The 24,250-nt window shown below is 38.3% G+C and overlaps 1 protein-coding gene across 2 annotated transcripts in view; it reads left to right on the top strand.

The window, feature by feature from the left end:
• LEKR1 (leucine, glutamate and lysine rich 1) overlaps positions 1-24,250 on the top strand; it is a 235,091-nt gene that overhangs the window by 192,665 nt on the left and 18,176 nt on the right. For both annotated transcript variants that reach the window (XM_069561843.1, XM_069561835.1), the window contains 2 exons: positions 15,661-15,825; positions 20,486-20,785. In XM_069561843.1, coding sequence (XP_069417944.1) covers positions 15,661-15,825; positions 20,486-20,785 — 465 coding nt within the window. The remainder of the gene's footprint in view (positions 1-15,660; positions 15,826-20,485; positions 20,786-24,250) is intronic.

The following is a 24,250-nucleotide window of genomic DNA, read 5'->3' as shown; positions in this document are numbered from 1 at the left end:
AACGAAAATGTGACTTTCAGCAGTATGTGTCTTATTTGCTTTTTAAAAATTCTGTCCATTTGCCAGACTACTTCAAATAGGTTTCTTTGCTTCTATGCACACCTTTGATTCCTTCCGGAACTTCCTAGACCAAACATGCTTATGATATGTGTTTTTTCCAAAATATTAGACAAATAGGAGATTAAAAGGTAAAAATAGAATTTGAAACCTTATAAGTTTAAGATAGCTTTTCGTTCTCATGTAAAAGCATAATTTTTGCTTTTAAATATTTACTGTTTTTCCCCATAAAATGACAGAATCTGCATTTGACCCTATCCTTAAAAACAGGGGAACATTAATTCATTCTTACAGTTTCTCTGCCTTTAAGAAGATAATAAAAGAGAATGAAAAATGACTTAAAAATATTCAGTTATGAACTTTTGGCAGTAAAATAAGTATTTAGCTCACTATTTACAAAGAAAATGTTTGCTTTTAGAGTATGAAAAACTTTTTCATTGATTTTTGTCTTCAGAGTTTTCTATATTTTCAAATTTTCAGCAGTGAGTATATACTTCTTTCATAACTTTAAAGAATGCAAATTATACTTTTAAAATTATTGGCCTTTGCTTTCTCAGGCCTTGCACAGCTCTAGTCATTAAGGCTAGACATCATTTCCCTGTTATAAACTACCAGTATTTTTTGACTGATTCCTTGGCTTTATCATGCATACTGTGCTGAAACCTTTGCAACCAGCTGGGTCTCTTCCTTTACCGGTACCTAATCCTAGCTCTAGCCTTCTGTCTTGGTTTTCTGATTATGTCTCACATGTGCATCAGAACTAGAGCTGGCTACTGAAATTCAGATAACTTGACTGAAGTCCTGACAGACTGTTTGGTTATCACTAGATTCTTCTTGGTGACTAGACCTTATAATTTGTAACCCTAAGCAGCAAGCAGTGGCCACTTTCAAACTGACATCTCCACCTGGAATCCCCAGATCTGCCATCTACAAATGAAATCCTCTAGGTGTTGTTGCTGGCTCAGGTCAATTCTAAACTTGTCACTTTCCTTTCCAGCCTTCACACAGTTGGTCACATCCAGTCTGGCCCTCTATAAATCAATCTCCCTTCCCTTGTTGTTTGGGAATGTGTTGTAGCCCATTCAGTCTATAACAAAGATGATCACTATAACAGCAGTTCCATATGGGCAACGATGAAAATTTGAGAATATGGACTATGTATCTCATTTTTATTTTATTTTGTGGCATAGGCTTTTTCTTCTCCTCCTTCTCTAAAGACCACACCCCTTTAATTCTTTAAATATTATTTTTAGCCTCAGTGTACTCAGTTGACTAATCTATTCTTATTCACTTCCCATATCCTTACCAATCCATGTTTATAAGTGTGAAAAGATGATCCACCTACCTTTAATAAAAATCCAAATTAAAGCAGTGAGAGATTATTTTTTACAGCTTCTCTTTTGTCTTGTGATGAAGGTCATTAGACAGTTTTTCATTCATACTCTTTAAGGGACTGGAAATTACACTTTGAAGGGTAGTTTGACTATATGTATGCGTGCATGCTCAGTCACTCAGTCATGTCTGACTCTTTGTGATCCCATGGACTGTAACCCACCAGCCTCCTCTGTCCATGGGATTCTCCAGGCAATAATACTGGAGTGGGTTGTCATTTCCTCCTCCAGGGGGTCTTCCCAAACCAGGGATCGAACCTGTGTCTCCTGCATTGGCAGGCGGATTCTTTACCATTGAGCTACCTGGAAAGCCCTGGCTATATGTATAAAGAGATATTATAAACATTTCATCCTTTTCTTTTTGGTCCCATCTTGTGAGTCAGAAATTTCACTGATAGAGACTTCCTCGGTAGTACAATGACTAAGATTTCACAGTCCGAATTCAGGGGCCCAGGTTTGATCCCTGGTTAGGGAACTAGATCCCACATGCTACAACTAAGAGTTTGCATGCCACAACTAAAAGATCCCGCATGCCACAACTAACACCCCACACAGCTAAGTAAATAAATAGATAGACATTAAAAAAGAAAGAAATTTCACTGATGGAAGTAATGTTTGTAGAGATTCACAGATCTTTCCCTCAAACTCCTTAGTTCCTCTTCGACTGAGAGAGTGAACTTTCCTGCCTTTGCTTATGTAGAAGTTCCTCATCTCCATGATCACACATCACCAACATTCTTCAGATATTAATCCACTGGAGAAGAAATCTCAGCACTTATGATCCAGTCTAGTACTGCTGCTCAGTGTGCCCTGTGCCTAAAGTGCTAACACAGCATGTAGACCAAGTTAGTGTTAGCATCTGACCATATAAATGTATGCTCTTGCTTTATGCTAAGTTAATTTATTGATGAAAATAAATCTATATAAGATTCTCTAAGTTCTTATTAAGATCATGGATATCTTTCTAATAAATTAATTATATCATAGATGTATTTGGCTCATATAATTTTCTATAATATAAATGGATATTTCATTTTTTGAGAGGACATGACTTTTTGTTAATAAATTTTATCATTCAGTTTAGCAGTAAATCAACATCCAGACCAGTAAAGCCAATGAATGATAATTATCCTTGGCTGAGTTAGTTATCGAGACTATGAATAAAAAGTTCCCTGAAAGTCCTCTCATGAGAAAGAAGAATCACTAATATGACATTGTCATCTCTTTCTTGGGTCACTGTGCCTTTGCATAGGAATGAAATGTTCCCTTTACAAATATATAATACACATATTAGAATAAACTTCATAACTTAAATGCTTTTAACATTTAAAAACAAGTAGATAGCAATTTATGCCTGTGCTTAATTATTTTAGAGTATGTAAAAAGCACATAATAGAATCAATAGTTGCTATGCAACAAGGATGACACATTTTAAAATAACTGAGTATTTACTAATTGTCATGGATTTTTGTTTATTTCGAGTATTGCTTTGATGTGAAGAAAGCAAATTAATTTGCAGGCTGAACATTTTACATTGGCTCCAAATGCAGTGTTGGTACTTTTCAGTTAAAATGTTGTAATTAAAAAATGTCCTACAGCCAGACTGCTTACAATAAGTGATAGTCACTTACTGCCTATCACTTTGTAGTGCCCTAAACAAATGCCAATCAAATATTTTTTTTGGATTATTACTAAAACATCACATTATGGGACATTTTCAATTATACTATTGACCTCATTTTAAATAATACATAGAGCTTGTAGAAACCAATAATTAAACCAAAGAAAACCTTACTTCCTCACTAAATGAATGGGAGAACAAGTTTACTTCAAAAAATAATCAATTCCAGCATTAAAGGGGGAGGCAAAGAAAATCTCAAATTCTTCTTTAAAATAGAAGAGACAAATGACCTAGTGATTCCTAATGTATTTCAGTGTCCTTTTAATCAAATTTATGAGAAATAAGTTATAAAATAAAATTTTACAGGAATAAAGTTGTCATTTTAAAAAATATAAATTTTCCTTTATGTATAATAAATGTATGGCTAAAATGAATATTGAGGGTATGTATACTTTAATTTTTTTTAATTGTGCCATATATTGATAATTTCCAAAATTGAATTAATAAAATCATAAAATTTTAGATCAGAATAGCCTGCAAAGATCATCTGATTTAAACCCTTCAGTTCAGTTCAGTTCAGTTCAGTCGCTCAGTTGTGTCCAACTCTTCACGACCCCATGAATTGCAGCACACCAGGCCTCCCTGTCCATCACCAACTCCTGGGGTTCACTCAAATTCACGTCCATCGAGTCGGTGATGCCATCCAGCCATATTATCCTCTGTCATCCCTTCTCCTCCTGCCCCCAATCCCTCCCAGCATCAAATATAGTCTCCATTATTAACATGTTTACTATATGTCAAGCCTTGTGCTGAATGCTTTTCATCAATGTAATCTTAATCACTCTAACATCATTATTCCCATTTGCACATAGAAAAAATAAGACTCGGAGAAGTTAGATAATTTGCCAAGTTTATATAGCCAGGAATTGAGAACTGATACAACCCCTCCACCTTCAAAACTGAGAGCTAAACACAAAGTCCCACATGTCTGTATTTGACTTAGGTGGACTAATAGGAACCAGATTTACTCTCCTTTATCAAACAACTAAAACACTGGAGAAAAGATAGAAAACAATGGTTTCAAGACTCTGGACATCAGGCAGTGAAGGACAGTGATTCCTAGAGATAAGAGACAGACAAGGTAACCCCTATCATTACTCTAACTTAGGACCCTGAAATAGATTTAAGGCTATGGTAGAGGGAGTAGGAATCCAGGTGGAGTTTGGCAGATTCTGAGTTGAGGAGACTTTCCTAAGAGTCCGGGGAGATCTATGTGGCTAGAATTCACAGTTGAGTGTTCTCAGAAGAGAGCTGCCCAGAGAAAGAATGCTGGATATCTGCAAAGAATCCCTATTATGTATATGTGACCCGTGCATATATATGGGGAAACTACCTAGAGCCAGGGAGATGAATCTGAAAGGATTAGAGATAAGAGTACCAAATACTTACATGATGTCAATAATAATGTCTGTTCTCACCAGCCAGACTGGAAAGCCAACAATTCACAGGGGACTGGGTAAAGTTCTCAGAAGGGTCTTGCATGAATTGTAGGGAATAATTAGCCCTAGACTAAATGCTGAGCTGGTCCTGCCTAACAAATTTTGAAAGGAAGACCTTAAAAAATATCAGGCTGATTCCAAGAAACTTAACTGCTCCCAGAAAAGAATTCAAGATTATTTATAAGAATACAAAAATATCCAGCATTTAACAAAGTAAAATTCACAATGCAGCCAATGAAAAAATTGCCATGCATGGGAATAGGAAAATAGAACTCATAGTGAGAAGAAAAATCAACAAATAAAAATTGACTCAGAAAGGCACAGATGTTAGAATTGTCAGAGAAGGACATTAAAACAGGTATAACAACTATATTCTTTATGTCCAAAAACTAGAGGAAAAATTGACCATGTTAAAAAGAGATGTAGAAGATATAATAAAGATCTAACCTGAATTTATAGAGATGTAAATTATAATATCTGACATGAAAAATACACTGGATGGGATTAATGGAAAATTAAACATTCCAGAAGAAAAGTTTAATGAATCTGAAGACACAGCAATAGAAGCTATACAATGAGATTTATCTCTTTTAAGAGACTCAGAACAAACAAACAAAGAGCATCACTGAGCTGTGAAATAAATTCAAGTGGCCTCAGTTCAGTTCAGTTCAGTTAAGTCGCTCAGTTGTGTCCGACTCTTTGCGACCCCATGAATCGCAGCACACCAGGCCTCCTGTCCATCACCAACTCCCAGAGTTCACTCAGACTCACAACCATCGAGTCAGTGATGCCATTCAGCCATCTCATCCCCTTCTCCTCCTGCCCCCAATCCCTCCCAGCATCAGAGTCTTTTCCAATGAGTCAACACTTCGCATGAGGTGGCCAAAGTATTGGAGTTTCAGCTTTAGCATCATTCCTTCCAAAGAAATCCCAGGGTTGATCTCCTTCAGAATGGACTAGTTGGATCTCCTTGCAGTCCAAGGGACTCTCAAGAGTCTTCTCCAACACCACAGTTCAAAAGCATCAATTCTTTGGCACTCAGCCTTCTTCACAGTCCAACTCTCATATCCATACATGACTACTGGAAAAACCATAGCCTTGACTAGACCGACCTTAGTCGGCAAAGTAATGTCTCTGCTTTTGAATATACTATCTAGGTTGGTCATAACTTTTCCTCCAAGGAGTAAGCGTCTTTTAATTTCATGGCTGCAGTCACCATCTGCAGTGATTTTGGAGCCCAAAAACATAAAGTCTGACACTGTTTCCCCATCTATTTCCCATGAAGTGATGGGAACAGATGCCATGATCTTCGTTTTCTGAATGTTGAGCTTTAAGCCAACTTTTTCACTCTCCTCTTTCACTTTCATCAAGAGGCTTTTTAGTTCCTCTTCACTCTCTGCCATAAGGGTGGTGTCATCTGCATACCTGAGGTTATTGATATTTCTCCCAGCAATCTTGATTCCAGCTTGTGCTTCTTTGAGCCCAGTGTTTCTCGGGATGTACTCTGCATAGAAGTTAAATAAGCAGGGTGACAATATACAGCCTTGACATACTCATTTTCCTATTTGGAACCAGTCTGTTGTCCCATGTCCAGTTCTAACTGTTGCTTCCTGGCCTGCATACAGATTTCTCAAGAGGCAAGTCAGGTGGTCTGGTATTCCCATCTCTTTCAGAATTTTCCGCAGTTGATTGTGATCCACACAGTCAAAGGCTTTGGCATAGTCAATAAAGCAGAAATAGATGCTTTTCTGGAACTCTCTTGCTTTTTCGATGATCCAGTGGATGTTGGCAATTTGATCTCTGGTTCCTCTGCCTTTTCTAAAACCAGCTTGAACATCAGGAAGTTCACAGTTCACGTATTGCTGAAGCCTGGTTTGGAGAATTTTGAGTATTACTTTACTAGGTGTGAGATGAGTGCAATTGTGCAGTAGTTTGAGCATTCTTTGGCATTGCCTTTCTTTGGGATTGGAATGAAAACTGACCTTTTCCAGTTCTGTGGCCACTGCTGAGTTTTCCAAATTTGTTGGCATATTGAGTGTAGCACTTTCACAGCATCATCTTGCAGGATTTGAAATAGTTCAACTGGAATTCCATCACCTCCACTAGCTTTGTTCATAATGATGCATTCTAAGGCCCACTTGACTTCACATTCCAGGATATCTGGCTCTAGATGAGTGATCACACCATTGGGATTATCCAGGTCGTGAAGATCTATTTTGTACAGTTCTTCTGTGTATCCTTCCCATCTCTTCTTAATATCGTCTGCTTCTGTTAGGTCCATACCATTTTTGTCCTTTATCGAGCCCATCTTTGCATGAAATGTTCCCTTGGTATCTCCTAAATCAGATCCCTTATGATTATACAGTGGAAGTGAGAAATAGATTTAAGGGCCTAGATCTGATAAATAGAGTGCCTGATGAACTATGGAATGAAGTTCGTGACATTGTACAGGAGACAGGGATCAAGACCATCCCCATGGAAAAGAAATGCAAAAAAGCAAAATGGCTGTCTGGGGAAGCCTTACAAATAGCTGTGAAAAGAAGAGAAGTGAAAAGCCAAGGAGAAAAGGAAAGATATAAGCATCTAAATGCAGAATTCCAAAGAATAGCAAGAAGAGATAAGAAAGCCTTCTTCAGCGATCAATGCAAAGAAATAGAGGAAAAGAACAGAATGGGAAAGACTAGAGATCTCAAGTGGCCTAATATATGTACAATTGGACACCCCATAGGACAAGAAAGAGAGGACAGAAGGAATACTTGAAGCAATAATCGCTAAAAACTTAAAGTTTAATAAGAAGATTCAAGGAGCTCAATAAATAAAGCTCAAGTACACCAAGAGACATTATAATCCAGTTGCTCAAAAATGTCAATTAAAAAATCTTAAAAGCAACTAGAGAATAAAAGACATATATAGAGGAACAAAGATAAAGATGAGAGCAGATTTTCTAAAAATCATAAACAATGTAAGCAAGAAGATAGCGGGGCTGAAAGTACTGAAAGAAGGGTTGGGCAGGGGTGAGGGGATAGCAGTGGGAGCTGCTAACTTAGAAATTCTATACAAAGTGAAAACATTTTTCAAAACATGAGGGTAAAAGAAAGATCTTTCAGAATGAAAAAGCTGAAAAAAATGTATCACCAGTACACCCACACTCTAAGAAATGTTAAAAGTCCTTTATTCAGAAGGAAAATTATACCAGATGGAAATAGGGATCTATACAAAAGAATGCAGAACACCAGAAGTGTAGCAATGTGAATAAGTATGATATTTTTATCATTTAAATTTCCTTATAATTGGCTATTTTTATAATTAATAATCTAATATGACATCTATAGCATGTAGAAGCAAAATATATGACAACAATACCACAATAGCTGGGAAGGCAGAGATGAAGTATGCTGTTGTAAGATTCTTTGTTTTAAGTGAAAATATAATTTATTGGCTGTCTTAACTGCAGGGTTCAGTGGTGAGCTACCTTCAGGCACAGCTGGATTCAGGGCTCTCAAGCTGGTTTTCTGCCAGATTGGCTTCTTTTTCAGACTCAGGATTGTCCCTCCTGATGGCAAAAAGGGAGCAGCTATGTTTCCCATCACTTTCCTACATTCTTAGCAAGAGACTGACTGTGGCTGTCAGATTCTAACTGAACCATGCACTCAGTCTTGGACCAACCATGACAGCTGGCAAGACAGAATCCCACTCAGTCATATTGACTGATAGTAGGAGAAGAATGAATCACTACAAAAAAAGGAAAATAACAAATATCCCCTGAAGTTCCCAGATAAGAGAAGGGCCAAGAGATAGGGCAACAGGTGAGCAAACTGACAATGAGCTGGGAAGTACAGTGGATCCTTCTGGGGTATCTTCCTGGCAGATTACCCTTCTCTCTGAGAATTTCTCCACCTGCTGCATGGGTTGAGTGAGATTCCTTGCATTTTGCCCCCCTAGAGCCACTCTGCACCCTCGAAACCCTGCTTTCTATCCCCAAAGCCTGAATTGAATGGATGAGAGTAATAGTTCCTGGACCCTCTAACTTTTGATTGGGATTGGTGAGTAGGGAACAATGGCAGAAGATCTAAGGAAAGGAGGAAGGGATCCTTTCATTCTAGTTATATCCACCAACCAACCACCACAGCCCCCCTTTTCCCCCAGCTTTATGGAGATATAACTGACATGTGACACTGTGTAAGTTTATGATGTACAACATGATGATCTCTCTCTCACACACACACATACACATATATATATACAGCAAAATAATTACCACAATAAGATTAGTTAACACATTCTTTACACAATTATCTTTGTTGTTTTGGTAGTGAGAATATTTAGATTCTTATACAATATATAAAGTGATATATCAGTAGAAGATAGACTGCATAAAGTTAAAAATATATTCTGTAAACTCTAAACCAACTACAAAAATAGAAGAACAAAGAGTAACAGCTAATAAACTAGCAAAGATTTGAAAATTGAATTTTAAAATAATGTAAAAGAAGACAGAAAAAGAGGGGAAAACAATGAGATGGGTCAAACAGAAAACACATAGCAAGACAGATTTAAAGCTAGTCACATCAATAATCAAATTAAATATAAATGATCTAAACCAGAGATCAGTAAACTTTTTCTATAAAGGTCCAATTACTAAATATTTTTGGTATCTGGACCATACAGTCTCTGTTGCAACCACTCTACTCTGCCCCTGTAGCTTAAAGGCAGCCACAGATGATATGCAAATGAATGGGCATGGCTGAAGTTTAGTCTGTGGGACATAGTTTGCCAAGCCCTTATCTAAATATCCCCATTAAAAGACAGATTGTCATGTTGGATAAAAATGAAAGATTCTACTATATGTTGCCTATAAGAAATGTATTTTTATATAAAGAAATATTTTAACAAAGAGGCCAAAAGTAATGGATTGAAAAAGAAGCTAGAGTTGCTACATTATAATCAAAATAGAGTTCAGAGAAAGAAATCAGAGTATTTAGAATATTACCAAAGATAAAGAAAGTCATTTCGTAACGATAAAGGGGTTGGTTCACCAAGAGGACATTTAACCCTGAACATCTTTTCACCTAGAAACAGAACTTTAAGCAAAAAGTGATAGAACTGCAAGGAGAAATAGACCAATCTTTAGAGTCAGAGATGTCGATAGCTCTCTCTCAATACCCAGAAAAACCATTAAGGATATATACTATGGAAAATAGTAAAATAGTTTATTCTTAAAAATATTAACAGATACAACTTAATTGATACATATAGAATTCTTCATTTAACAGCAGAATATGCATTCTCCTCATGTGTGCATGGGACATTTATTAAAGTAGATCATATACTGGGAATAAAGGTCTTAAAAAATTTAAAAGAATTCACTGGACATGACTTTGAATAAACTCCGAGAGACAGTGAAGGACAGGGAAGCCTGACATGCTGCAGTCCATGGGGTCACAAAGAGTCAGACATAACTGAACGACTGAACAACAACAAAAAAAGAATTCAAGCCATACGAAGAATTTTCTCTAACCACAATGGAATTAAAAGATCTCCCAATATTTTGAACTAAATCAATACCAACTCCATTCCCTTAACCACTGCGCCATGTAAATGTGTGGGGAAGCAAGGTGCCCGGGAAAACTCACCACACTGAGCTATGGAGCCCACCAGAGACATCTGAGTGCACAGCCTGCCCTGCCTCATGGTAGCTCTAAGATCTTGGTGAAGGCACTAAATTTCTCTGAGCCTATTTCTTACTCTATACAGTGGGAACAATAAGTACTATACGTTCTTTCAGAATTGTTGTAAGAATTAAATGAGTTAGTAGAGGAAAAGAGCCCTGTACCATACAACCTAGCTTGTATGAGGTACTCAGTGAACATTCTCTTCTTCTGTCCTCAGTTTTCCTCAGTTCTTGGCAGGACTTCAATACTTAGTCTGATTCCTTAACATTTGCATTTTTAATTACAAAGTCTAGTGTTTGAATAGTCATCTACTTTTATAACATAGTTATTCAGTGGTTAATTTAGAAATAATCTGAAATACTAGTTTTCAATTACAATTTGTTTCTAACTTTTAGAAAATAGTAGAATCATTTTTGGGCTTCCCTGGTGGCTCAGATAGTAAAGAATCTGTCTGCAATGCCAGAAACCTGGGTTCAATCCCTGGGTCAGGAAGATCCCCTGGAGAAGGGAATGGCAATGCACTTCAGTATTCTTGCCTGGAAAATTCCATGGACAGAGAAGCCTGGTGGGCTACAGTCCATGGGGTTGCAAAGAGTCCAATATGACTGAGCAATTTTCACCCACTCATAATCATTTGCAGGAGGTATATTAATATTTTGTTTAATGATAAATGTACATCAAATATAAACAAGTGGTCTGATTTCTACTTGACATCTGAAATTTTCTTGGTTTTAAAGGGATCATCAAATAATAAGTGATTGTGTTGTAACATGGTGTCTGCCTCCATGAACACTGTCTCACTGTATCTCACTATACATAGTGTTCATTGAACCCATGCTAGGCAAGGCACAAGCAGGGAAGCCAGAAGAAAACTCATGGAGTCGTAGGAATTGCAAACACATTTATTTTCTCCTGACTGGCACAGCAGCACTAGCAGCAGATACGCTGTATTCTCTCCTCTTGCGGTTGACCCAGCCATCACAGCCATAACACAGCCTCACCGCCATAACGCAGCCAAAATGTAACTGCAAGGGCTTTTTCAGGTGGAGCTTATATATGCTTACAGAACAAAGGTAGCCAGTGGCCAAGTGAGTACCTTGTGACATGCATGCGCAGTGCTATAAGTGAGCTCAACTGTTATATAATCATTATTTACAAAACATGGGGCAAGAGTGAAAGGACATGGTGAGAGAGCCTTACCACCACCGTCTTGGCTAATTTGCTCTTTCCCTACAAACAGAAAATGATATCAGAATCAACCAGAAAGATCTCACTTGGGAAACAGTGAAAAGACAGCATTTTGCACATAAGTATTAGAAACAAATATTATAAAACACTAACTTATGCGTTTCAGCACAAGTACAAAAAGGATTTTAAAGAACAATATACTCAGAATGCTTTGAAGTCTTCAGAAGCCCTTCAGGAATGAGACAGTTGAGCTAGAGGAAGATACGCATGAACTAAAAGCTGGAATGTGTACACAGACAACAGTTGATTTTACTTTCTCTAACTCGTAAGCTCATATTTTTATTCATGCTTTTTTAAAATTAAAATTTCCTCAGATTATCAGAATTACTATTATATAAGGAGATCAGTCCTGGGTGTTCATTGGAAAGACTGATGCTAAAGCTGAAACTCCAATACTTTGGCCACCTCATTCGAAGAGCTGACTCACTGGAAAAGACCCTGATGCTGGGAGGGATTGAGGGCAGGAGGAGAAGGGGATGACAGAGGATGAGATGGCTGGATGGCATTACCGACTCGATGGACATGAGTTTGGGTGAACTCCGGGAGTTGGTGGTGGACAGGGAGGCCTGGCGTGCTGCGATTCATGGGGTCGCAAAGAGTTGGACATGACTGAGCGACTGAACTGAACTGAATTGAAAGCAGTTCATATTTTATGTATGCACCATCACCTAATTTATGTATTTTTCATAAACATAAGTCCTGCCATCTAAGATTTTTGTAAACAAATAGCTGTTATCAACATGTAGGAAACATAAACATGACAATTTCACATGAATTCATCTTCTCAATGACAATATACCAGCTTAAGCAAGTCATTGTTGGTGGGCTCATCGTTTTGTTCAGACTCTTCAGGTCTTGAAGGAACCGGTAGTGTCATCTCTCTGTGCTACAGAGTCAACACATTCAGATGGCTTTTGACTTGCCATTGCAGTGTCCTTAAATATTTAGAAGTTCCACCTGAAGTTCATCCCTTTGCTTCTCTTTCTCAGGTTGTACAAATTAAAAAATCAAATCAGTGTATCACTCTTCTCCTTTCTATCTGTAGTGCGTTTTCTTTCCCACCCTCTGTCTGTTCCTTTCTTTTTCCCTCTCTCCTTACCTATACTAGTTTATTCCAAGGAATAGTTCAGAGGCAAAGAGCCCTTTCTTCCTGGCTCAGGTAGAACAGAACATTCTACTCATTCAACCAGTCAGCCACCCTCTTTCCTTCCCTGAATGCATCCTTTGTTTCATCTTCAAGGGACTCTGCTGATTTGCTAAATGACCTTTTCCTCATAATTTAAAGAACTTCTGTTTTAAAAAGTTCCTCTGAAGTCCTTCTGTCACCTAATTTACAGTTTGTCCTGTCCCACCTCATTTGTGCACATTCTTCTTCTCTTGAGTCCATATTTTGAAAGATGTCTTTCTATCCTAAAATAACTATTTGGCTCTACCAATTAACTACACAAGCAAAATTTTTTGAACACTTGACATTTTAGTAACTGAGCACAAATTTTCTTTAGCTTCTCAAAAAAATGTTTATTTATTCTTTTTTAAAATAGTGTCAAAGTATCTTGTGGACTGTTAACTCAAAGTTTTATGAATGTTTTGTGTTTGATTTCCTCTTTTCACGTGTTCTTATCTATTCCAGCATGGCTAGAGCACAGTAGTCAAATGGGAAATACAGTTTGAAAGTCAGGTTGGAGAAGTCCAGGGCTGCCATACATGGTATCCTGCTTGTGCCATGAATAATAATAGCATAGGCCAGGGGAGAGAAGGGAGCTGAAACCAGGCCTGAGCTCTGCTCACCATGTCCTGTGCCCTGCCCAAGGCTGTGTTTATCTAAGGAAGGTATGCTTTGTTGATTCTTGCAAAGGTGTCATAGGGGCTGGTGGTGTTCTAGTAGAAGAGTTTGGATTGGGAGTTTGGATTTTATAATGCAGTGAAAAGCCATCAAGAGGGAATAAAAGAATTCAATGTACAGTTTGTGAAGAACACTCTGTTGTGTATCAGGGGTTGGAGAGAGGCAGGAGTAGAAATAAGGAGGCAAGTCAGGAGGTGGTGGTGACCACAACTAGGGTGGTGATAGTAAGAAGTACAGAGAAATCAATAGATTCAGTGTATCTTTTGGAGGCAAAATGAGCAGGGCTTGATGGTGGATTAGGTGTGGAGGGTAAAGGAGAGAGAAGTGTGAAAGGCAATTCCTCCAGTTACTGACTTGAATAACTCCACGGGCAGTGGCGCACATCCTGAGATAGGGAGCACTGAGGAAGGAACCGGTAGGGGGATTGTATCAAGATCTCTGGTACACACAGTTTGTTTGAGACACCTATGATGTATCTAGATGGTTACCAGGAGGCAAGAACAAAAGTAACTGAAATTCAGAAGAACATCTGCCTTTTTCCTAAGTGCCCTGAGGCTTTCCTTGCTTTTCACAATCTGATAACAACTTATCTGAACAATTCTGTCATGTGCCTAAATGATTATCGGTATTCTTTCCTCCAAACAATCTAGAAACTTATTTTGAAAGAGCCAAAACAACTCCGGTGCAGTGAGTATAAGCATAAGTGCTTTGCCTTGAGGCAAATGACCAGTGCAATAAGCCCCACTGACCCTATACTGAGGCTGGTCTTCTATCTGCATTTTATGTAATTTAAAGGGCTTCCTGCAAAGTTCCTTAGTGAGCTTTGTGTTTCCCAGCTTTAGTGTTCCCTGGAGAAATTCGAGTTGGCCTCTCTCCTCTTACTGGCTTGAGAACCACAGTCACAGTAAGTCAGGTTTGACAGTTTTTCTCCCAAGTTATCTGCTTTTACTTGGTTTTAGAATTTATAATCTAAATGATTTATAATGGCACAATGTAAATCTAGAGCCAACCTGTCACTGGGATCCCTTCTGTAATCCACTAGATAAACTCCCAGGCGTAAATGACTCCAGTACTCATGGATTTGTTCTCTCTTGCTCAAGTAGGCAGAGCCAAAACCAATGACTAAAAACCACAGGGAGAGAGATGTTGGCTCAACTAAAGGAAAAGCTTCCTAATGCTTAGTGCTGTCTGAAAATGGAAGTGCCTGCTGGGGAAGGAGTGAGTTATGGTTTCTGGTGGTGTCAATGCATAGAGCAGATAATCATTTGGTGCAGAGTCCATGGTAGAGATTGAAGTCAGAGTGTAGAAGTAATCTCCACTGACTGTTGAATTCCTGCTCCTGCAAGAGCTTTACACAGATGTTTCGTCTCATTTAATCCTCATAACAACCCTCAAGGGAATCAGTTATAACCCTACCAGGAGAGGTTACAGTCACAATTTAAGATCACACAGCTAAAGTGGCAGAGCCAGGATTTAGAGCCAGGATTTAAACTCTGAGTCCAAAGCCTTTGTTTATCCTTCCACAATTCATGGAAGCTTGAGAAAATGAACTAGGGGATTTTTAAGGTCCCTTCCAACACTGTGGTTCTGAGTAGAAATCTGGATACAAGCATCACTGACTATGTTTTCCTTCAATCATCCTTCTGGCCTCAATCTCATTAAAATGATAATCTATGACTCCAAAGCTGTCTGTGGTCTCCATCAAGAAAGGCTCATTTTTTAAAAATCAGCATTTATACCTTGTATCCACTCAGAGTTTTCAACAGAACTTAGTGTGAGAGCCTCAAAATCTTTTCTTCTTTTTTTTTTCCTTATAGGGTTGCTGGCAAAGGACAGAGTTTACACTATAAATGTACAGAAGACTAAGCTTTTAGCATTTCTGAAAACTTATATTGTCCTACCTTTTCTACTCATTTTACAGGTCTTAAAAGTCTTAGAAGATCTGGAGATATTTGACCCAAGGTCAGCTTCTCTGGTCCAAGTTCTGAATCAGATTTTTTTTAACATTAGAATTTAAAAATTCATGTTAGAATTAGAATTTTTAAATGATTAGACCCTAAGAGTTCTCATCACAAGGAAAAGTTCTATTTCTTTAATTTTGTATCTATATGAGATGATGGATGTTCTGTAAACTTTTGTGATAATAACTTCAGGATATATGTAAGTGAAATCTTTATACTGTACACCTTAAACTTATATAGTACTGTATGTCAATTATATCAACAAACCTGGGAGAAAAAAATGAGTCTAAAAATAGGTTTAATTTACTTATGATAATATGGTGTTAAATTTATTTATGATAATATGTATGTTAAATGCTATTTTCTAGATTGAAGCTGAAATTACCAAGGAAAGAGCCCAACATTTGGTTGAATTTCAGGAGCAAGCTCTTCTCTTTAAGGAAGAAGCTAAACTGGAACTTAATATTGAAAAGGAAAAACACCAAGAAATAATCCAAAAGTATAAGAAAGAACAAGAAGAACTACAAATGAAGGTCTGTCATTATGGTATTCATCATCATTTAATGGATTTGAAACTGTAGATGTTGGTTATTTCCTCCTAAAAGGACAACACTATGTTTCTAACTCTTATAGATTTCTTCATGGTCATCACAGCTTATTTTTAGATAGAATGATTTGGCTATTCTCCATAATGAATGACTGAGATAAATTATATAAGAATATAATCTAGCTATGTATGGAATTTTTCCTACTAAATAAATGTATTTTTAAAACAGCATAAATTACATAACTAATAATTAACATGGTTAGATATTCTAATACCTCAAATGTCCAACAAATGATAATGATGTGTTTTACATACCTAAATTTTACCAACAACTAAAGTCTATCCCTTTTAGTTGCAAATATTTTCAATTTTAGTTTTGAATGAAGGGGAAATATTTTTTACATATCAGACATCCATAATTTCTTAAATAATGTTTACTAAACAAAATATAGGGTTTTGACAAGGTTCCCTTGTTTTCATAAGATCTGAAAGTAGAGAGTGTGTGTGTGTGTGTGTGTGTGTCTTTTTTGTGAGTATATTAACCAAGGCCTAGTGGTAAAGTTATATTTTGAATAAACTCATTAAGAATTTATGTAAATTAGCATTAAATGAGACTTACGGCCTCCACTTTGTTGTACAGGGTATATGGTAGTTTTTCAGTAGCTCACTGTGAATAGGCAGGGCCAGCCACGTGAATGTGGTATCATAGGTCCCCATACAAACCTTTCAGGCTTAATGCTGTCTTGAAATTCTTAATAATAATTTAATCTCTGAATTTGTGTTTTATAAGTGCAGTCCTATTTGGGACAATGGGACAATGGAGCATGCGCTGGGAGTTGTAGCCTCAGCTCACCTAAGGCCCCCTCCTCCTCTTCTGGACAGTCCTGTCCTAGACATGCCCTTACTTCCCGGCTCCTGCCCCCACTCCCCTTTTCCCCTCACCCTGTGACTGCTGTTACTCTCCCAGGTGGCCCAGGACCATCAGCAGGGGAATGCTGAAAGGCAAGCCCCAACTTGCCAGGGCTACAGTCTTTCAAGAGCAGTCCTAAGTCCAGATTTTGTGAGTGAATTCTCTTGATTTTTTTTTTTTATTGTTGACTCCCTTATTAAAAAATCAAAGCATGTTTATGGCTCTCTGAGCCTCCTCTTCCCAAGATAACCTGCTCTGTTTTAGTGGCAACTCTCCTCTGGATGAAGGAAACTACTGCTCAGACCCAGAAGTGACCCTCTTCTTCCCTGGGTTAATTGAAGAAAATGGAATATTAATTTATAAAAACTGTGGTGAATAGATTTCTTGTAAAAGTTATTATTAATGTAAATTTAACCTTTGAAACACATTTTGGGTACATAACTCTTAAGTAATGGTTCACAAAATCCTTGGAACTTTAGTCTGTAAATGCTTTCCAGATTCTTCATGGGCTGATTTCTTGTTGTACTAATATTTATAATATGACAATATCCATAGCATAAATAATGATATGTTTTGTCAGAAGCAGCTTTGCTCTTCCTGGTCTGTTTTGTGTTATTTGTTTTGCTTTTTTAAGGAGAAAAATAAGCAGTCTTTTCCCTTCTAAAGATGCTGTGACACTGAAAAGTTTCTCAAGTTGTTCTTTCCTCTGTTTGTCTAGAGGTACCACCTTCAGAAGCAGTATATTTTCAAAGTATTGTGGTATCCTCTAGAACTGCATTGTCTAATATAGTAACTTATGTGCCTACTTAAGTTTTAATTAATTAAAGTTAAATAAAATTGAAAATTGAGTTCATCACTCATGTTTGCCACATTTCAAGGGTGCAATAGCCCATACTAGCAAGTGAGAGCCTACTGTTAACATTTCTTCTCAGCTCAGTGATCAGTGATTTCACCTTCATAGCTTGGAATTGGTCATGGTGAGAGTGTTTACACCATGGAAACTGAATGCAAATCTGACTTCTGTGTGTGTGTGTGTGTGTGTGTGAGAGAGAGAGAGAGAGAGAGAGTCCATTGTTAAATGTTTACCAGTGCAGTTGTGTCTGACTCTTTGCGACCCCCATGGACTTTATAGTCCATGGAATTCTTCAGGGCAGAATACTGAAGTGGGTAGCCTTTCCCTTCTCTAGGGGATCTTCCCAACCCAGGGATCAAAGCCAGGTCTCCCACATTGCAGGTGGATTGTTTACCAGCTGAGCCACAAGGGAAGCCCAAGAGTACCACAATGGATAGCCTATCCCTTCTCCAGCGGATCTTCCTGACCCAGGAATCAAACCAGGGTCTCCTGCCTTGCAGGCTGATTCTTTACTAATTGAGCTATCAGGGAAGTATTTACCAGTACAGTCACATGTGGGTAGTGGCTACCACATAAGACAGTGCAGAATATTTCTTCTTGTTGTTCAGTCACTAAGTTGTGTCTGATTCTTTGCAACCCCATGGGCTGCAGCACACCAGGCTCCCCAGTCCTTCACTGTTTTCTGGAGTCTATTCAAATTCATGTCCCCTGAGTCGGTGACTCTATCTAATCATCTCATTCTCTGCCATCCCCTTCTCCTTTTGCTTTCAGTCTTTCCCAGCATCAGGGTCTTTTCCAATGAGTCAGCTTTTCTCATCAAGTAGCCAAAGTATTGGAGCTTCAGCTTCAACATCAGTCCCACTAATGAATATTCAGGGTTGATCTCCTTTAAGATTGACTGGTTTCATCTCCTTGCTGTCCAAGGGGCTCTCAAGAATATTCTCTAGCACCACAGTCCAAAAGCATAGTTTCGTCAGTGCTCAGCCTTCTTTATGGTACAGCTCTCACATCTTTACATGATTACTGGAAAAACCATAGCTTTGACTATATAGACCTTTGTCAGCAAAGTGACGTCTCTGCTTTTTAATATGCTGTCCAGGTTTGTCATAGCTTTTCTTCCAAGGAGCAAGCATCTTTTAATTTCATGGCTGCAGTCACCATCTGCAGTGATTTTCAGAGCCCAAGAAAATAAAATCTGTCACTGTTTCCATTTTTTCCCCAGCTCTTTACTGTGAGGTGATGGGACCAGATGCCATGATCTTAGTTTTTTTTTTAATATTCAGTTTCAAGCCAGCTTTTCCCTCTCCTCTTTCACCTTCATCAAGAAACACATCAGTTCCTCTTTACTTTCTGCCACTAGAGTGGTATCATCTGCATATCTGGGGTTGTTGATATTTCTCCAACAGCCTTGATTCCAGCTTGTGCTTCATCCAGGCCATCTTTCACATAATGTACTCGGTATATAAGTTAAATAAGCAGGGTGACAATATACTGCCTTGAGGTACTCCTTTCCCTATTTTGAAACAGTCCATTGTTCCATATCTGGTTCTATATGTCGTTTATTGACCCACATACAGGTTTCTCAGGAGGCAGGTAAGGTGGTCATGTATTTCCATCTCTTTTAAGAATTTTCCAGTTTGTTGTGATCCACATAGTCAAAGGCTTTAGCATAGTCAATGAAGCAGAAGTAGATACTTTTCTGGAGTTTCCTTTCTTTCTTTATGATCCAACAAACGTCGGCAATTTGATCTCTACTTCCTCTGCCTTTTCTAAATCCAGCTTGTACATCTGGAAGTTCTCAGTTCACATACTGCTGACCCCTACCTTGAAAGATTTTGAGCATAACCTTACTAGCATGTGAAATGAGGGTGCAGTTGTATGGTAGTTTGAACATTCTTTGGCATTGCCCTTCTTTGAGACTGGAATGAAAACTGACATTTTCCAGTCCTATGGCCACTGCTGAATTTTCCAAATTTGCTCATGTAGTCTGTCACTGAAGAAAGTTCTATTGGGCAGGGCTACTATAGAAGATGTGGTATCTAGGGTACCTTCAATCATCATATACAAGGACGAAAAAAAAATACATCAAAGGAAACCTTACTAGTATGATTTGAGTAGACTGTAGCACCAAAGAATTGATGTTTTTGAACTGTGGTGTTGGAGAAAACTCTTGAGAGTCCCTTGGACTGCAAGAAGATCCAATCAGTCCATCCTAAAGGAAATCAGTCCTGAATATTCATTGGAAGGACAGATTCTGAAGCTGAAACTCCAATACTTTGGCCACCTGATGTGAAGAACTAACTCATTTGAAAAGACCCTGATGCTGGGAAAGATCGAAGGCAGGAGGAGAAGGGGATGACAGAGGATGAGATGGTTGGATGGCATCACTGACTCAATGGACATGAGTTTGAGTAAACTCCGGGAGTTGGCAATGGACAGGGAGGCCTGGCATGCTGCAGTCTATGAGGTTACAAAGAGTCAGACACGACTGAGCAACTGAACTGACTGAGTGACTGTAGCTATGATGCTCTCCTACATGCATCCCCAAACATCAGGTATTTCTAGGTCCCAAAGTTACCCTAAAATTAGTCCAGACAGGCACTTGATCAAGATTTGAGTTGTCCTTGGTAGTTCAGTTCAGTTACAAAGATTTAGGTATTTCAAAGTATGTTCAAGTGATTAATGCAATTCCATTTTCAGTGATAAAAATAAAATCTTAGTCTTAACTTTTAAAATCGTGAAGGCCTATATAGGTCATGAGATTTGTTTTCATCAGATCAGAAGAGAATACCAATTATTTAGAATAAAACTCTTAAAACCAAGAGAATTCTCTGGATACCTAGAGACTATTACCTACAAACTAATGCAAGACTTATCTTACAGATATCCGACTTAATCGAAGGTGCTACTAAAGATCTAAGATTCAAACTCACTGCTCTTGAAGAAAAACTCCGTAAATCCCATGTTCAATATACTGAAGAATCTGCATTAAAGGAGAAAGAAATTGAAAACCTTAAAAGTTTGGTTGTAGAATTTGAATCACGTTTGAAGAAGGAGATTGACAGTAATGGTTCAGTTTCAGAAGACCTAAGGAAGGAAATGAAAAAGAAGTCAGATGAACTGGAAAGAGTAATGCTGGCACAAACACAACTGATAGAGCAATTCAACCAGTCCCAGAAAGAGGTAGGAAGCAGGTGATGGTACCAATGCAGTTAGTGAAAGAGTGCTGGTCTTTCAACAAATAAACAAACAAAGACATGAAATGTAGCTTGGTGTCATGCAGAAGGTTCTGGACTTAAGTTCTGGGTCATATCCTGGCTCTGTCCTTAACCTCAGTTCAGTTCAGTTCAGTCACTCAATCGTGTCCGACTCTTTGTGACCCCATGAACTGCAGCACGCCAGGCCTCCCTGTCCATCACCAACTCCCGGAGTTCACCCAAACCCATGTCCATCGAGTTGGTGATACCATCCAACCATCTCATCCTCTGTTGTCACCTTCTCCTCCTGCCCTCAATCTTTCCCAGCATCAGGGTCTTTTCAAATGAGTCAGCTCTTTGCATCAGGTGGCCAAAGTATTGGAGTTTCAGCTTAGGCAGGCATTTAACCTCTCTGGACCTGGCTTCCTTTTCTGTAAAATAAATAAAACATTTATCTATGTAATCTCTAAGGTTTCCTTGGCAAGTTCTACTGTGTTGCAAATGACCATTTAAAACCTCTAAGATTAGAAATCTTTATATATTTATGTCTTATTTGTTGAAACATTACATTTTTGCCAAAGAAACTTTTAGAGTACTTGCTGTTTAATATTTTAGACAGTATATTTTAAATACAGTTGTTCTTTAAGGTTTTATTTTTCTGTCATTCTAAAGTTGTAAGATAATGTATTTGTCTTCTTTCCTGTGTATGCATGATTATTTCAGCAGTGTTTTATTTAAACAGGAGTGGACAAGTTCTTGTCTATGGCATCAGCAAACTGGGAGATGAGGGACCTGGCATGCTGCAGTCCATGGAGTCGCAAAGAGTCAGACATGACTAGGCAACAGAACAACAACATACTTATTTTGGGGCTTCCCTGGTGGCTTAGTGGTAAAGAATCCACTTGCAATGCAGGAGACTCAGGTCCAGTCCCTAGGTCAAGAAGATCCCTTGGAGAAGGAAATGGCAACCCACTTCAGTTCTTGCCTAGGAAATCCTATGGTCAGAGGAGCCTGGCAGGATACAGTCCATGGGGTTGCAAAGAGTTGGACACAACTTAGCAACTAAACAACAGACTCATTTTGATTTGAATTTTGTTTTCCTAACAAAATCTTATTTCTGAACTGCTGACCATTTTAGAAATGGTGGATGCTATGGACTGAATGTCTTCCCAAATTCATATGTTAAATATAATCACTAGTATGATGTGTGGAGATGGGTCTGCCAGAGGTGATTGTGTCTTGAGAGATGAGCTAATCTCCTGAATGGAATTAGTGCTCTTACGAAAGAAAGCTTCCTCACTCCTTTCACCATGTGAGGACACAGTAAGAGAATGGCCATTTTGAATCAGGGTCCTTACCAGACACCAAATCTGTTGGCACTTTGATCTTGAACTTCACAGTCTCCAAAACTCTGAGAAATAATATTTGTTGTTTGAACTATGCAGCCTCTGGTATTTTGTTGTAGTAACCCAAACTTATTAAAACAGTGGGCAATTTTCCAATATCCAAGAATTAGAATATTGTCATACTAGAATATTTGATCCTATTTATGACAGTATAGCAAATAAAGGCAAATGGAGGAAGATTCTGAATGTTAGTGATAAATAATATTTTTTGGTTTCATTGGTGTTTTAAAGATGAATAAAAGGAAAGTGCTAGTGGTAATATTAATTATTAACAAATATACCATGTTTTCTTGCTATTTGTAAATTGTCAACCAAAATTCAAAGTTTATACCATCATTATAATTATGAACTGAACCTATTGCAAAGAAATTTTAAGTTAAATGTGGAATGAACAGAATATTGGATCAAGAATAATAACCTAAAAACCCTATTAAAGTAGGAATTACTTCCATGTTACAGATGAGAAACTGACTCAAGATGTTTGAATAATTTCTAAGATGATCCAGCATGGTGGAGCCAAGATTCAAATTTGAATTTCTTAGATTTGGATCTCTAAATTTCATCTCCATGAATCTCTATATTTCCTCTTTTAGGATACTTGAATTTTAGTGATTCTACTTCTAAATTTCAAGTGACTTAAGGCTTGACACTCAAATCTCCAGAATACACACACACACACACACACACACCCTCTCTCTCTCTCTCTCTTACTTTTAGAATAATGATAAACACACTAATGCTTTACTCTACCAGATGGTTAGGGTGTTGTGTGATTGAATGTCTCCTGTTGGAACACAGCGCCACAACCTCCCTTGGAAAAGGGGGCTGCTTCTCCAGTCCAGGCAGGAGTGGGAAGAGCCAGCATACACATGGTCTCAGCTCTGCTGCAGAAGGGGAGAGGTGATGCTTCAACTAAGACAGCAGTGTTGAAGTTCTAGAGGTGGGACAGCAGGTTAAAGGAGAGAAAGCCCAAAGTAACTAGACCAGCAGGTTTTCTAACTCTTAAATCTCCCAAAGAAATGGCAATATGGAAAGTGAAAAGTTATTTATAAACTAGGACATTTATTTATTCTCAGAATTTATAAACTAGAACAAGACTATAAAGGGTCAAATCCAGGAAATATATAATAGTCCAATGCCTATATTCAAGTGCAAGGCACTGTGCTAGTCATCAATATGCAATTATGAACATGACTGACAACTGCCATTCCCTGCTTTCAATGAGGAATTTAGAGAAAATATTATGTTGAGCAGTTAAAGTGATATCCAGAAGCAAGAATGACCTAAAAAGAAATTTCCCATGTAAAAAACACAGACTAAAAGTTAACAATCTGGCCATAGGACTTGCATTAGTTATGTATTGTTATATAACAGATTGTCATCAAAATCAGTGGCTTCAAACAGTGAACATTTATTTCTGAGTATCAGAGATCTGAATGTGTGGCTTAGCTGGATGCCTCTTGCTCAGTACCTCTCATGAGGTTGGTGTTAGGGTGTCAGCTGCTGCAGTCTCATTAAAAGGCTCAGCTGGGGGCAGGTTGACTTCCAAGCTCACTTATGTAGTTGTCAACAGGATTTACTTCCTCATGGTTGTTGGGCTGAGAGCCTCAGTTCAATGTTGGCTGAAGAAGGGGAAGAGAAGACCCCCTCAATTCCTTCCAACATGAACTTTTCCATAGAAGAGCCTGGCAACATGGCAGCTAGTCTGTCTCAAAACAAGCGAGTAAGAAAGAGAGAGTTCAAGAGAGGGTGCCCAAGATAGAAGCCACAGTCTCTCTAACTTAATCTCAGAAGTGGCATCCCACTGCTTTTGCCATGTTCTATTCATTCGAGATGAAACAACAATTCCAGGCCACACTCAACTCAAAGGGGTTGCAGAAGGCTGTGAATAGCAAGAGGGCGGGGATAACCAGGGGCCATTTCATAGTCTGCCAACTCAGGGCCTCTGAAGGTAACTTTGGCAAGAGAAGCTAGACTAAAAGTGAAGACCGAATATCTTTTTCACACAAAAGCAGCTACATTTGGAATTCTTCCTGCTTGTTGGT

The sequence above is a fragment of the Ovis canadensis genome, chromosome 1, assembly GCF_042477335.2.
Source record: "Ovis canadensis isolate MfBH-ARS-UI-01 breed Bighorn chromosome 1, ARS-UI_OviCan_v2, whole genome shotgun sequence".
NCBI lineage: Eukaryota > Metazoa > Chordata > Mammalia > Artiodactyla > Bovidae > Ovis > Ovis canadensis.
The sequence above is the reverse complement of the archived record's forward strand: the minus strand, read 5'-3'. Positions and strand labels throughout refer to the sequence as shown.